The 16,866-nt window shown below is 34.6% G+C and overlaps 1 protein-coding gene across 1 annotated transcript in view; it reads left to right on the top strand.

The window, feature by feature from the left end:
• LOC145684702 (uncharacterized) overlaps nucleotides 1-16,866 on the top strand; it is a 43,376-nt gene that overhangs the window by 5,533 nt on the left and 20,977 nt on the right. Inside the window, exons 3-6 of the mRNA XM_081757079.1 lie at nucleotides 2,837-2,928; nucleotides 4,476-4,658; nucleotides 6,123-6,198; nucleotides 14,318-14,378. Of these exons, the coding sequence (XP_081613205.1) occupies nucleotides 2,837-2,928; nucleotides 4,476-4,658; nucleotides 6,123-6,198; nucleotides 14,318-14,378 (412 nt within the window). The remainder of the gene's footprint in view (nucleotides 1-2,836; nucleotides 2,929-4,475; nucleotides 4,659-6,122; nucleotides 6,199-14,317; nucleotides 14,379-16,866) is intronic.

The raw sequence follows: 16,866 nt of genomic DNA, 5'->3' as shown, positions 1-16,866 counted from the left end.
TAACATACGGATTTGAATTAAACTGGTGGTAGTTCATATTATGTCAAACAATGTCCCTCTGTGGATATTTGCATCGAGCAAAATTTCATCGTTTTTTGAAAGTTTTAAGGGCGTTTCAAGTCAAATGTTCCACCCTATATATATCTATTCATTTCGAGCCCCTCATTTTTATCTGCTTCTAGTGTCTAAGAAACCATTTCTGATTACACATAGTTAACTCTTTCTTTTTGATTATTATTATTATTATTATTATTCAAGGAAGTCATTGCATATGCGAATAAATCATAATGGAGAGATTTTCTCCTATGGGGTTTTAGCGCAAAGATGTATTGTCTCGCAGGGTTTTGGCCAGGCTAGCTTTGTCCCATGAGGTTTCAGTCACACTTAAATTTGGTTTGCGGGATTTTTGGCTGCAACGTTTTGGCCGCAAGATTTTTTCTGTATAACCTGTAACCTTCTAAAGGTCCACTTGAGAAGTTGGTGAGAATCCAATAGCTTAACTTCATTGCTGGTACAGATAGTATTCTCGGTGTGTAATGTATGATTCTGAATTTATACAGTAGCATTTACATCATTAAAATTAAATTATCATGGAACTATGCAAATAGGAGCAAAATTATGGTTTGTAATGTTTTGGAACAGAATTTTCGTTCATGCCAGCTTTTACCAATGAGAAAGAGAGTACCACGGGAGGCATTTTGATTGGTTTATACATTAGTAATGTCAAACTGTTTACTGTGTAAATACCGTGTAAAAAATACATTACACACCAAGGATGGTGACTGTGGAAGAAGATTCTAATAGGCTTCTCAAGTAGGCCTGTAGATCTTTACAGATAGGCAATCAAAATAATAGCCCGGGAAATGTATTATTATGGGATAGGACCGTCTCTTACGGAAATTCTCAGATAGAAATATGAACAGCCTTCTTTCTCCCCGAACATTTTAGCAATTAGTTCATAATGGACTCTTCAGGTCATACATATTTAGCACAGAACTTACTTTCCACAATTTGAAAATAAGTCTCATGCAGTCCAGTACAGAGTGTATTTGTCTAACATGAATGACCTGATAAATCACCAGACAGAACAGTAGAAGGCTCAATTTGGTTTTCTTTCTTTCTGTTCACCATAAGTTTTCAGTATTTAATACTCATGTTGCGTATTCCTGTTGAATTAGTTTAATATTTAATTCAGTTTAATATTTAATTCATTAAGTACTTAAGTAAGGGACACCACATATGTAGTATATTTCGTAGCATATGTAAGTATATCTGGCAACGATACTTTTATTTGTTTACAAAAACTGATATTCCAGTCATCGTCCCCGTAATGTGAATACCGAGAACAATATTTCAATAGTAGCATATGTTTGTATTTATAATTAATATTTACTGAATACTGCACATGATTATCACATCGTTAATCACAAGTTTCACTGTAGTTATATATGCATGGCATGATAGCATCCAAATTAAGCAGGTAGCGATCGCAACGGTTTTTACAGTATGAATATAATATTTGACACAAGAAACAACCTAGAAGTTTTGAAATTTTCAGTGCTGTTTTGTGAATAATAAATGTTTTTAGGTTTTTCGAATCATCTTCAACAAATTTAATTTCATATTATTATTATTATTATTATTATTATTATTATTATTATTATTATTATTATTATTATTATTATTATTATTATTATTATTATTATTATTATTACATAACTGAATAGTAAATATTTGTGTCAGTTATACTAATATTAATAAATTAAATACAAAGTAGCAATAATATGTAAATTATAGCTAAAAAGGAAACAATAATCTTAAGCCTAATGAAACTTATTTTTACAGTAATAAATAACAATTATTTAAAAGACACGTATCACACAGAATTACCGACAAGAATATCATTCAGATTTGAGAGAAAGTCGAAAAGAATTAGTCGAAACATTTAAATTAACTAAAACGATTTAAAAAAAATGTATAATTGATCTGAGAACCACACACACAGAGCAACCCCATACCTGGAAATGGGGAAAGTATTCTCGGCCAGAGGCACTGTGTATGTTTAGAAATAGACATTGCATTTTTGCGGAGATTCATTAAGCAAAAATAGCCGGAAACAATGGACACTGTTTTCTTTCCTTGGAAGGTTAAACAGCATGCTACTCATGACTCAATTGTAGTGAGGATATATGTCAGAAAGATGTATATGTCGTGTAAATATTTTAATGCATGTTGTCGAGTTAGAAATAATCAAAAAGGTTAATTGCCTCTCATGCGAAAACCATTAGATATAGAACACATGATTATGGTAACTTTTTTGTTCAGAATTACATTCTTTATCGCATTCTGTGCTTATAACATTTGGTCCTGAATCATCTTTACGTGTAATTCGAACAAGTTTTAGGCATATGTATTTACTGTTAATATTTTGTTAACAGTAGAAATTAAGAATGGAAAGATAGTAATAGAAATAGAGTTGTAAGTGGAGTTGTAAGAAGGACACTTAACTCCAGATCAAACAACCAACTAAGAACCCTGTTCTAATCCTTCATTGTAGTAGGTTCCACCACATAGTTTCAATACTGAAAAGGAATATTAAATTCCAATGAATCAGTCAAATAAACAATGCGAAAAGTAGTAATTCGATCCCAGACCATGTAATAATTAGAATACATAATATCATGTTGCCGTGTTTTGTCGGGTACTTCCTTTCTTTTCAACCTAGTTGTATCACTATTTTCTCTCTCTCCCTATATATATATATATATATATATATATATATATATATATATATATATATATATATAAAATTTTATTTATTTATTTTGTTACTTAGTTGCTGCAACTTCAAAGTCCTGCAAACTTACTCCCAGAGAGCATGCGTTGGAAGACATTTATTCTCGAATACCAAATAGCATCACCGACCAGGTATGTATTTAGAACTACTTATGTACTTGAATATTAATTAAATGTAACTCTGTTTGATCGATGTAAATCCAACCGATTTCGCAGCGCTGCTGTCGTATGTGTATTTGCGCCAGAAACAAGAACCTCTCGTTGTTATTAGTGCTATGTATCAGTTTGTAGATGTAGATGTTTGTAGGTGTTGTGTTGGTGCTAGTGAAGTACTGCACAAAAAACGGTTATTGGGAATTCTGGAAAAAGTATAACAACGAAAGTGACCATACCAAAGAGGTCGTGACCAGGCAAGCACAAATTGAATTCGTGCAGAAACGTTCGCAAACAAAATGGTCCATTTAAAAATAACTGGCAAAAATGTTGTCTGAAATACTTCGTAGAACTTGTTGGCTAGCTGTCCAGGAGAACCCACAATGGGGCCGCGGTGGCTCAGTGGTAGAGCGTTCACATCTGGTGCTTGGGGTCCCGGGTTCGATCCCAGCCCCCGCCAAGTGAACTTTGTGGTGGACAAACACCGTGTGCGTGGGTTTTCTCGGGGTTCGCCCGTTTCCTCCCACTTTCTTCATTCCACCATTTCATTTATTACTCATAATCACCGTCTCCTTTAGCCTAACCGGCATAACCGAGGGACGTAAAACTCAAAGATTTCATTTTTCATTTCAGGAGAACCCACCTTCTGAACGTGACATGATCCAGAGATCCCAGTCGCGTAGTCTACTGTGAACCTTGTCATTTGTCTCTGTTTTGGTTGTGATGCCTACATAAGGACGAGATTCACAACATTCTCCCTCATCACATTTCCAAACGTAAGACAAACTGGACGAAAGTCATTTGATAGGCAAGAGGGGTGTCAAAAATCAAATTCAAGGCATACCGTCTCAGTTTACCGTCTTAATTCAAATACGATAAATTTTAGTTTCATAACTGTTTAACATTTTACCATTGAAGCTAAAAAGTCATAACTTCGTGAGACGCGCATCATCACACATTAATGAAGATGTCTTACGTGTTGTCAAATTGTCTTGAGTTTCCCTTTTGCAGTTAGTGTTGGAACTTACTATTAATGTAATTTTTGTTTCACCAGAAAGTGTTAACTGATCTAGAAACTCTTGAGAGCATTTACCATTTTTTGACAGCATTTACGATTAGAAAAGGGACTGAAAAGAAATATTTATTTAACAAACTTTGAAAACAAATATATACAGGGTGTTTCAAAAGTCCATTGACATAGGGTAACTCTGTTATTATCAGAGTTACAACAAAATGTAAGAGGAAAAACCATCTCTATATACGCAATCTAAAGTGAAGGAATTTTAGAAGTCGGACGAGCCGTTTGGGCTGTACACTCGTTATGCACCCCATGTTAAATGAAAATGCAGCGTTGCTATTTACCTGGACCCACAACATATGTGAATGAAGTTACTGTTTGAAATGGGGGTTGGCCATCGACATGTTGGCGTAAAAGACGTATTGTTTCATATTTGTGTACTTTTTTGTTTTCATGATTGAACTACTTATAAGCATAATTTTGAATCTATGTTTATTTTGTTCATAAGGATAAGGAAGGACCTTCACAAGTGAAAGGATCTAACAGAAAACAAGCTACCTCGTCGAAATTAAAAAGGAAAGCGAAAGAAACGAAAACTTCACAAGTATGCAAAAGAAGGAGGCAGGAGGTCAATCCCCGTGATGAAATTTTGAATGATGAAGGAAGCGGAAATAGCTCCCAAGTTCCGGAGGTGAGTTCTACTTGTAATTCTGTCTGTTTCATTTTTCATGTCTTTCGAAGACAATTTTGGCGATCAACAACATTAAAGTAATTATTATTGTAGTATGTGCTATTATTTATAATATTATCTAAAAGCGCTTCAGTTATTGAGCGTGCTTCTACCATTCAAAACGATGTGGATTTTCGTTTTAAAAAGTGAAAGATTAGATTTCGTTTTTACTGAATATATTATATGGTGACATTTAAGTTTCAAATCACGAACCAAATGTTGTCAATGTGCAGGGAGATTTATAAAGCTTTCATTGATGTGTCACTCCTATATCATTTTGGGAATTTTGATGAAAGAACGAGTAACCAGGTCAGTTGGATGAGGATTTTAAAAGAAGGGATAAAACATTTGATAGGTAGAAAGATGGCTGGATAAGAATAACTTCTTAAATTTCAGGCTGTATTTAAACCAAACAGAAGAAAAAGTTTTTGAAGATCATGGATCGATTAACGGGTCCTTTGACTACAAAACTCTGTCAAAATTTCAAAAAATCCTTTTTTGTAACCGTTCTAGCTGAATGGCTTAAAAGTTTACATGATAGTATAAATCCTGGAAACTTTGCGGAACTTACCCACTAATTTTAGAAGATAATAGTTTTTTGTTGTAATGAACTTGACAGTTTCTTAACTCCCTCTTACAATATAAATATATTACTCATGAATGCGAATCGATTACTTATATTTTACTTTAATATCTTCGTGAAAGTGTTGTATCTTTTTGTTTAATTTCCTATATTTCTTAATTGAACACTTCCTTAGTGGACGCTATGGCCCTTGGGGATGGAACCTTTAGGAAGGTATCTGTTGTTTGACGAATTAGGATCTAACTTCCCTATATATGGTTCAGAAGTGATTTTGCTTCTGAGCTAGTTGTGTATCACTTAGAAAAGATGTAAACTTTTATGATACAAAAACTGTGACTGATTCTTAGTTTTTAAAGCGTCTTGAAAATTTCGCTCCCTGCTTTTCTAACTCTGTGTAGCGCTATCACTGCTGTCTGGGTTTCGTATTCACTCGATTCCATTCTACCTGTACTGGTTACGTGTCTCCCTTTTCATAGCAGACTCAACAGCGAATCATCACCCATTTCAATGCAAGACTCTTTCATTCTTCTCACAGCGAGCAGTGTTGCAGCCTTTGGAAATTTGTAACAATATTTATGACCGGAGTAGGTATATTATAATTCCTTTGATTTATGTTATTTATTATAGTTAATACCACTCTTACTCTTAATGGTGTTATGGCGCTGGCAGCTTAATTGAAAATGTTTGAGGGGATGAGAAAAGTTGTGATGTTTGTTTGAAAGTAGTAGTGGGATCGTTTAAGGCACATATGTATAGTTCATTATAATTAAATAATTGTCAGTATTTAATATGTAATTAATTTAGTGCGTATTATTGATAAGCTGTTTTTAATTCAATTGCAGAACACGGATCCATCGCAAGACGATGCTTCATGCACACGAGATATCTTAGAATACGATATCCCGTTTCATAAAACAGGTACTAGATTTTAGAACAGATGATTAGACCATTTAAATAAAGTAGTGATACCTGGATGAGTAAGGAAATTGATTACGTATTTGCGCAGTATTTTAATGTATCAGGACTACTATTTCGGTTGTGTATCTGCAACAAGTTGAGGTACAAAATCTCACCTACCAGAAATTTATCCTGGTCAGAACCTCACTAGACGAAATCACACGTAGGACAAAACCTTGCCAGGACAAGATTTCGCCGTAGCAATTTTTTCGGTGTATAATGTTCAAAATATCTCCATGTATATATGTACTAGAAGAATCATGTAACCATATTGACTTACGGAGGAAAATAATGTGCAACGTATATTTAGAAAATGATAATTATAAATTATTATAATCATTTTTATATTTACTATAATAATAATTATTAAAGAACTAAATATAACCTATAATACGTTATTTTATTAAATTTACAAAAGGAAAATAAAGATAGCTTAGCATTTAGGCGTATTCGTTATTTTGAAACGTCCTTGTAACATTAAAAACTATGAAATTTTGCAACTTGCAGGTATCGACAGAAAGACATTGACATACTTTTCAATACCAATAGATTAACTGTGTTGCCAACCCGACATAAAGTGGTCACCTTTTTTTTCTTTAATGTCACTACATCAGGTTATTACAAGTTTCAAATCTACATATAATGGAAGCCTACAATACCACACATATTACTCAGTGTCGTCAGCTAAGAATGCTAGAGTATCAGAAATAATCCAAAATTTGTAGGCTTCTACATCAGCAATACTGCAAGTGAGACGGACGTTTGAATGTTTGTGATGCTGCATTGTCATTAATTTTAACGCTGAGTCACGAGTTTTCGTTTAACATATATATCTAAATTATGTAATAATCTGATGTTTAGCCGTTTCAAAAAATCAACCTATGTTGGGTTGACAACATTGTTAACTTGGTGGTAATGCAAAATATGTCAAACTCTGCCCTTCTGTTGATATTTGCGTTGTACAGAATTTATTCGTTTTTGAAAGTTGCAATAGGTTTCAGGTTAAATGTTCCATGCTGTATAACCATTCATCTTGAAAACGTAATTTTTTTCCCGCTTCTAGTGTCGGTAAGTGAGCATTTTTGGTTCCACACTAGTTAACTCTGCATTCTAACTATTATTATTATTATTATTATTATTATTATTATTATTATTATTATTATTATTATTATTATTATTATGTCCTTAGAAACTAGGTGCATATGGAGAATTTCGGCCTGCGGAATTTTGGGCGGCAATGTTGGTCGCGAGATTTTGTCAATATAATCTGCAACCGTCTATTCATTTAGAGGGCAGTAGGAATCCAAAAGCTTAATTTCACTGCTTGCACATCTAGTACCCATGGTGTGTAATATGCGATTCTGAATTTATACAGTAGCTTTTACATCATTAAATTATAAATTGTTATGCAATTATTAATAATAGGAGCAAATTTATGTTTGCCAGTAAGGAAGGTCCATTTTCATCGATTTGTACATTAGTTCAAACTTTTTTTTTTTTTTTAAATATCGTGTAAATTCAGGATCATACGTTACATACGAAGGATAGTGACCTGTGCAAGAAGAGAAGAAACTTTTGGATTGTAACAGGCTTTTGGGGTGGGCCTGCAGTTGGTTCCTTATAGGCAACCAAAATAATTACCCCGATAAATTAAATCACTGCGCAAATAGGTAAGCAGTTTTCTTAGTCTTTCATATATTAAAGAATATACACTGCACGAATTTTAGCTCACAGTGAAACTTACTTATTTAATTTCTGCACGAATTTTTGCTTCGAGTGAAACTTACTTTTTAAATTTGTTTATCCTTAGTTGAAATAGAATGGAAAGAAAGGAAATACAGGGTGTCTAGCAGTCGGGAAAATCGGGAAAGTCGGGAATTTGTCTTAAATTTAAAAAATGGTCGGGAATTCGGGGATTTGTCTGGAATTTGCGAAAAAAGTCGGGAAAAATGGAATTAAATTCCACATGTTGGAAATGATGCTGACGCTTGTCGGAGCGACTCCGATAAACCTCGCGTTCCTAAATGCATCGCGATGTAGTACGTTTATATCATATTTTTTTTAAACGTGTTTCTAAATACATCGCGATCTATCTCAACCGTTTTTCTATTTTCTACGAAGAAGAGTGGTGAGTGAGTGGTTGGCAACAGTGTTTGCTGACAGCAGAAAGATTTTAGCGGTTCAGGAGTAACGGGTGGTTAATTGGGCGTTGCATCGTACTATGCGTATATAATATTTAGTATAAATTAAATGTTGGATTGTTTTTCACGTACAGGTAAGTTTACCTGGGCAATGATTTCGTAAATAATTCAACACTTTAAAGGCTAGTTGTTTTAGTGTCACGTCAAACCACATGCAATTTCTTACTTTGCCATGAATTACAGGCAGTGATGAAAATTTTCCGGAAAATTTTCCGATTCATAAAAACATACTCCACTTATTCTTACATCGTTGTTTAGTCGAGATGTAAGGTGGAAAATTTTCTTCTATATTTTTCCGGAAAATTTTCCGCTCATAACAAATATCAGTGATTAAGTAACAATTCGTCAGTATTCATAAAATTGATTGAATTCATATATAGAAATGGTAAAAAGTGAAAGATCGTTTAAAGAATCTGAAAATTTTCATGGCTCAGACAATTTTCAGTACGATGTAGGAACTAGTGGAACAATTTTTCATGAATCGAAAAATCGTCTGTTCTGTACAATGAAAATTTACCGATTCATAAACATACACTCCACTTATTCCTACATAGTTGTTTAGTTGAGAGATGTGAGGTGGAAAATTTCCTCTATATTTTTTCCGGAAAATTTTCCGATTCATAAACACATACTCCACTTATTCCTACATAGTTGTTTAGCTGAGATATAAGGTGGAAAATTTTCTTCTATATTTTTCCGGAAAATTTTCCGTTCTTAACAAATACCGGTGATTAAGTAACAATTCGTCAGTATTCATAAAATTGATTGAATTCATATATAGAAATGTTAAAAAGTGAAAGATCGTTTAAAGAATCTGAAAATTTTCATGGCGTAGACAATTATCAGTACTATGTAGGAACTAGTGGAACAATTTTTCATGAATCGAAAAATCGTCTGTCCTGTACAATGAAAATTTTCCGATTCATAAACACACACTCCACTTATTCCTATATCGTTGTTTAGTCATGATGTGAGGCGGAAAATTTTCTTCTATATTTTTCCGGAAAATTTTCAGTTCTTAACAAATATCGGTGATTAAGTAACAATTCGTCAGTATTCATAAAATTGATTGAATTCGTATATAAAAATATTAAAAAGTGAAAGATCGTTTAAAGAATCTGAAAATTGTCATGGCTTCGACAATTTTCAGTACTATTTTAGGAACAAGTGGAACAATTTTTCATGAATCGATTAAATAAGTGGAGTATGTTTTTATGAATCGGAAAATATTCATGACTTAATAAATTGAAATTTTAAATAATAGAATAGGATACTTGTACTCTATGAACTCGATGTATGTTCTCTGCATTTTGCATACACACAGAGACAGAAAGAGAGAGAGAGAGAGTAGTTGTATTGAGTTGATTTTGAGTTTAATGTCCCTTTCAGCAGCGAGACTATATAAAACGGTACCAACTGATTAACGTGGAATCCGAACTACAGGAGCTCCCGCTGGGAATCGAAACCAGGTTTTCCATGCCAAAGGCGCGTATGCTAACCGCTTAGCATCGAAGAAGCTCGCAGAGCAAGAGAGAGAGAGAAACACTGTAAAATTTAATTTCCCAACTTGAAATAGAAAATTTTCCGGTTCCCGAAAGCTACTTGGAAAATTATAATTTGTTGCTAACTAACTTTCCTCTACTGAAATTCAATTTTGTAGCTCTATGTGCAGTTAAATATAGTGGAAAATTTTCCACCTAACATCACTATACATAATATCCAAAATTGTCCGGCCTATGAAAAGCTTTTTCCATTTGTTTCTACATCGTGATGAACATTTTCCGATCTATGAAAATTCCTTTCACTTGTTTCTACAGAGCAATAAAACTTTCCGATTCACAAAAAAGTTGTTTTACTTTTTGCTTCAAAATGAAAACTTTCCGACTCATAAAAAGTTCTTCAATTTTTCCATATAAGGCAGAAAATATTTCGATTCTTGAAAAATTGTTTAGCTCGTTCCTACATAGTATTGAAAATGTCTGAGCCATAAAATTTTCAGATTCTTTAAACAATCTTTCACTTTTTAACATTTCTATACATGAATTCAATCAATTTCATGATTGCTGAGGAATTGTTACTTGATTACTGATATTTTTTTAGAACGGAAAATTCTCCGGAAAAATATAGCGGAAAATTTTCCACCTCACATCACTAATTACAGGCATGTCAATTTTGAGTATTCAACATTCCTGTCGTCATAAATAAGTTTATTTTACCAACTATTACAACAACAACAACAACAAAGACCTAAGCAAAGTTTTCCTAACCTAAAGACAGTAATATGTTTGAAATGTTCTGCTCAAAATAAATGTTTACTTTATTGTGTACCTCATTTTTTAAAATTTAAAAACAAGTTATTAGAATGTAGTAACTTGAACTAATACACAAAGGTGGGCAAGATTTTACTTTGTGCAGAACAGTAAGTGTAACGTTAAAAGGATAACACAAGGATAAAGTGTCATATAGCATCGTGTACGGATTGTGTCCATACTTTCAACGTGAACTTAAATCCGTATTACAAGAGTGCGAACATTATGTCATTGGATTTGATGAAAGTTTAAATAGTGTTTCGCAAAGAATTCAAATGGATGTAAGTGTACGCTTCTGGGACGATAACACGAACAGAGTCAGAACACGGTATTTGAATTCTGTTTTTATGGATCATAGTACAGCTACAGACCTACTACAATGTTTGCAGAATGTATTGCAATCGCTTGATCCATTTAAGCTTTTGCAAGTTTCAATGAATGGGCCAAATATAAATTGGGGGCTTTTACGGCTAATGAAAGAGGAACGTTGTACCTCCCTTGGTACAGACGCTCCACAGCTCCTTGAACTTGGCTCGTGTGGTCTTCACGTTGTTCACGGTGGTTTTATGACTAGCATACAAAAAACTGGATGGGATTTGATTTCTTTTCTTAGAGCCTTGTATAACTTGTACGAAATGGTACCAGCAAGGCGTGCCCAGCATTCTGAAATAACAGGTTCGTCATTGTTTCCACTTCCATTTTGCCATATTCGTTGGGTAGAAAATGCGAAGGTAGCCAAGCGAAGCCAAGGAATATTACCGCATGTGAGAAAGTATGTTGAAACGGGTAAAGGAACAGACAAAGAACCCAACTGTAACAGTTTCAGAATAGTAGCTAGAAATTTGAACGACAAGTTGCTCTATGCAAAATTAGCGTTTTTTCAATCTCTTGCTGAAGACTATGAGCCTTTCCTGACTGAATATCAGTCAGACACTCCTATGACTCCATTTTTGCATTTTAGCCTTACTCAGTTATTGAAAGTATTGATGTCTCGCTTCGTTAAAAAAGAAATAATGGACAGGAAGAGTATCAATGCTATTGATGTTATGGAGAAAAGTGAAAACTTATATATTAATTTAATTCGTATCAAGGAAATTGACCTTGGGTATGCAACTAGGTCAGCACTGAGGAGATGTACAGAAGTTAGTGAAAAGGAAATGTGTTTCCGAAAGCAAGTACGTGAATGTTATCAACATTTAGTGTCCAAGCTGCAGGAGAGGTCCCCGCTAAAATATTCCCTTACAAAAGCGCTGACATTTCTTAATCCCTTAACCGTTGGTCATTCACAGGAAGAAGCTATTAAACAAATGAGAGCAACGTTCAAAATTTTAGTGCAGAGTAATATTGTCTCAGCGTCTGATGCAGAAAAGGCAGACAGAGAATACAATGCTCTAGTAGATCAGACACATGTGCGGGAGAAAATGGAGTCGTACAAAAGAAATGAACACAGACTTGATGACTTCTGGATGAGTGTGTTACCACCAAATGATATATATCTGTGCAAAATAGTAAAGATATGCCTGATTCTTTCCCACGGTAATGCAGCATTAGAAAGGGGTTTTTCGGTAAACAGGGAAATAGTAGTTGAAGGCGCAGCGTGTAGTGTATGATGCTGTCAATGAGGCTGGTGGCATACAAGCCCTTCCTATCCCAAAGCAGATGATTCTATCAATGAGAAACGCTTACGCGAGATTCAAGGAAGCCAAAGAACACCGCAGAAAAGTGATGTCAGAAAAAGATCGCAGGGCCGCTGAAAAAAGAAGAGCAGAACAGAGACGAAAGAACTTGAAGCAAAGAAACAGAAATCGTAAATCAGTTGTCAGGTTGCTACCATAGAGGAGGAGATCAAAAAATTGCATGATTAGATTGTTTTATTGCATATATGAAGAAGGAGACATTATATGATCAGGTAAGAACTTGACACTTTTTCATTACATTCAACCTTTCCTAATTTTACGAAAACATTTTGTTTTTAGAATGAGTCGGGAAAAATTTGGAAATGGTCGGGAAAAGTCTGGAAAAAGTCGGGAAATTGCTGAGAGAAATTTGCTAGACACCATGGAAATACAACACGACACGAATCACTAACGTACAGAGTAGGACGTCTGTCAATAACACACAGGGTGTTTTGGACTCGGTAATATATATATATATATATATATATATATATATATATATATATATATCCCATTGGATAGAACTGTCCTTTATGAACTCTCAGACAAAGATGCAAACATGCTTTTGCCCCTAATATTTTACAACCTTTTCATAACGGACTTCTAGTTGATACATATTTAGCACAAAACATACTTTCCACAATTTGAAGAAAGTCTGATGCAGTACAACAGAAAGAAAATTTATTTTCCATAAAGTACATTTATCTTGCGTGAATAAGCCGGTGAATCGTCAGACAGAAATTTGATAGCTGAACTTGTTTTTGTACCTTGTGTTCACAATAAATTTTGAATATTTAATACTCATGTTGCGTATTTCTGTTGCATTAGTTTTACTTTTTGTACACACAGTATGCGAATTAAGGAATTTTTGCAGTATAATAACACGTGCTTGAAAAAATTACCCCGTATTTAGTATATTTCATAGCATCTAGGCTGCCCAAATGTAAAAGGAAGTAACTATATTTTGTTTGTTTTGAGGACAACAGAAAAGAAAAAAAATTAAATAATTAACGTTACTGTTAAAGACTTTCTTTTCTTATCGCCTCCCGTAATTATTACATTTTCTCCGGAACCATCTTTACCGTGTAATTCGAACAAGCTCTAGGCACAAATTGATACTGTTTTGTTGACAGTAGAAATTAAGAATGGAAAAATAGTGATAGAAATGCCGTTTTAAGTAGATGTAGAGTAATTGTAAGAACGTAGTAACGGGCCCAGTAGTCTAGTTGCGTAGAGTGAAAAAGAAATAAATGAAGACGGCAAAAGGTTTACGCTATCAGAAAGCAAATTCGAAAATATCTGTAGTAAGACAAAGAGTGGGAAAGGAAGTAAGATAACATTTTGAGAAAGGAAGTAAAAGAGATATGTTTCTATATCGTATGAAGTATTGTACGCAAATGAGAGAATGATCGAAAAACCTTTTACTGATCGTGATGATTCCGTAGGAAAAGGAAATAAATACAAATGGATGTTACAACAGTATGTCCCCTATGTCATGCGAGCAACATTTCAAGTACTTGTATAGAATTGATTATATGGCAAATTAAGAAATTGGAGGTACAATTCAATTAATTTAAAAGAGGAAAACAAGATAATTGGAATATTAACTGTAGAAAACTAAATAAATAAAAATAAAATAAAAATCGTACCTCAAAATATGCAAAAGATAAAATTTATGTAGTGTTGTCACCTCTTCCTCGGCGGATGTGAAGAAAATTTGACGCTACATAAAAGACATTATGTATTAATTTATTTGTTTGTTCGTCCTGTCGAGTTTACTAGATCGCAATATCAAAATAATGGCGATAATACTGTAGAATATTTTCGTAGTTAGTATTCAGTTTAAAATGTCCGTTACAACCATAATTTTCATGGATATACTTTTTTCTTTAAGTTGAAAAGGAGATTGAGGACGAAGAGTCAACAAGCGAATCTTCTGATGATGATATTTTTGAGTAAGTAAAATATATTCTACATATTGGTTTCTTCTATCCGTATAGTGCACATGTGTCTTGGAATTGCATGCAGCATGACTTTTCTAGTACTTTTTTATTAAGGCTAGTAAGGTCTGTTCTCATTTCATAATATATCATTTCTGTCTGTAGTCAAACTTCCTTTGTAACTATTATAATAATAATAATAATAATAATAATAATGAAAAATGATTTGTTATAAAGTTCAGTGATTTAAATTAACTAACATTGATTTTAATTCAAGTTATCTTATCATATAAGATTTTCATTTAAGCTAAGCCTATTGCACTAAAAGAACTGCTTACTGCTTGCAGACTAACGCTTGATATTATGTTTAATATTAAGCTTAATTTATAAAATACAAGGTATCCGTTAAGTCATGGTGCACTCTTGGCCGATCACAGGGAATCAATAAAACAAGATAGAAATGTGAAATCTTCACCTAATAAAAGAATTCCCCAAGTTTCATACTTGGGGAGTTTTCGCATACTTGGGGAGCAGTTCGATGTGGCTTCCATATGTTGCCTTACACACATCTAAACGATATTCAAGTTCTTCCCACACACAGTTAAGGACGTGTGGTGTTAAAGTGAATAACGTTGTAATTCTCTTTTTTAAATCATTAATGTCGTTGATATACATGTTTCATCACATGACCCCAGAAGTCTAAGGGCTTCAGATCCGCGGGTCGTGGTGGCCATGGCTTGACAGAACCTCTGCCTGTCCATCGCTGGGGAATGTAGAAACTCGAGAACAATGTCGGCATAGTGTGGAGGCGCGCCATCATGTTGAAAAATGACACCTGGAAATTGTGGCACTGCATACAATTCCAACGCAATTGTTTGCCGTCACAGTTTGCTCCGCAAAGAAAATGGGCCTATCACTTTAGCATGCATCAGGCCACACCACACGTTCACTTTAGAGGTGTTACTTTCGTACTCAACGTAGGCATGAACATTTTCAGCAGCCCATATTCGGACGTATGGAGAAGAACGTATCTACAGACACGGAATATCGCTTCATCGCTAAACACAATCCTTTGCAGAAATCATTCATCATTGTTGATCTCACGCAGCATATTTGTAGCAAACTCGAATCGTTTGGGTCTATTCGCCGATTTGATAGCGTGCAACAGCTGCACTTCGTATCCCGAATAACATAGACGTTTCTTTAACACCTTATGAACTGTAGTTTTGCTTAGGTGTAATTGTCGAGCACACACACGAACAGTTTTTTTTTTAGGACTCGTTAGGTAGCTCTCCTGTATAGCCTCTTCAGACTCGTCATTTACCGATGGCCTACCAGAACGGGGCCTGTCCAACAAACTGCCGATATTCTTGAACTGCTTGTCCCACCGAGTAATTTTATTCCTATGTGATGGCGCTTCGTTGTAGATGCGACTATATTCACGTTGCACTTTGGTCACGGATTCGAATTTAGCAAGTCACAGAACACACTGAACTTTTCTCTGTACCGTTCACATTTCGACTGGAGTGGGCGTGTGCTGCTCCGCTGCAGCGCAGTTCGTGATATTGCGACATCACCTGTGTGCACACACGGTTGTATATCATACTACCAAAACTTGGAGAGTCGTCCTTTTATTTGGTAATCATTTCACTTTTCTATCTTCTTTTGTTGGTTTCCTGTAACCGGTCGAAAGTGCACCATGACTTTACGGACATGCTGTATTATCTTCTTAAAGTCGTCCAGAAAGTAAAGAACTTTTTATGTGAAAACATGTAGAACAAGTTATGAGTGAAAAAGAGTTATTTGACACATGTCAGACGCCTAACTACGTATCTACTTACCATGTAAATTAAAGCGAGTATCGCAGCGTAGTATTAGTTTTCATATACTGTCGTATTTCATTGCTACCAAGTATTCAGAGAGTCTGTGACGGCATCTTTGATTTTTACACTCAGCTCGTGAAGGTGTTTAACCAATTCCTTACTTGTAGCTCAGTTTGAAACAGAGCACAAGACACTACAGATGTTTATCGAGGTCTGTGCATTTCGTTGCAAACTGATAATCTAATGAACTGTTTTAGATTTAGTCTAGCGAGCCCAGACAGAAAATACAGGTGGTTAACAGGCGCCTGTGAAACATGCATAAACAGGTGTATTTTTACAGGCGCCTGTACATGCGCCTGAAAATGGAACACTTTTAAACGCATGGGACAGGTATCGATTTTTTTCACGATCATTGCATGTTCATTTCATGGAAACAGGTAGTTTTCATGTTGATAGGGTTGCAACCTTGCAACGTGAAAAATGCGTGTAAACAACATGTAGAGAGTGGAAAGACATGTACGTAACCGGCATATTCCATGTTGTTGACATATACGTTATCTCATGAGGATCTGACGACTGCTTTTCATTTGATAAGAATGTAATTGACATGTTAAATACAGGTGTTAACGAATTAGTGGGCGTGTTAGCGGAATATACATGTAAAGTACATCGCATTAAGT

Source organism: Thermobia domestica, chromosome 5 (assembly GCF_964235325.1).
Source record: "Thermobia domestica chromosome 5, izTheDome1.hap1.1, whole genome shotgun sequence".
NCBI classification, from domain to species: domain Eukaryota; kingdom Metazoa; phylum Arthropoda; class Insecta; order Zygentoma; family Lepismatidae; genus Thermobia; species Thermobia domestica.
The sequence above is the reverse complement of the archived record's forward strand: the minus strand, read 5'-3'. Positions and strand labels throughout refer to the sequence as shown.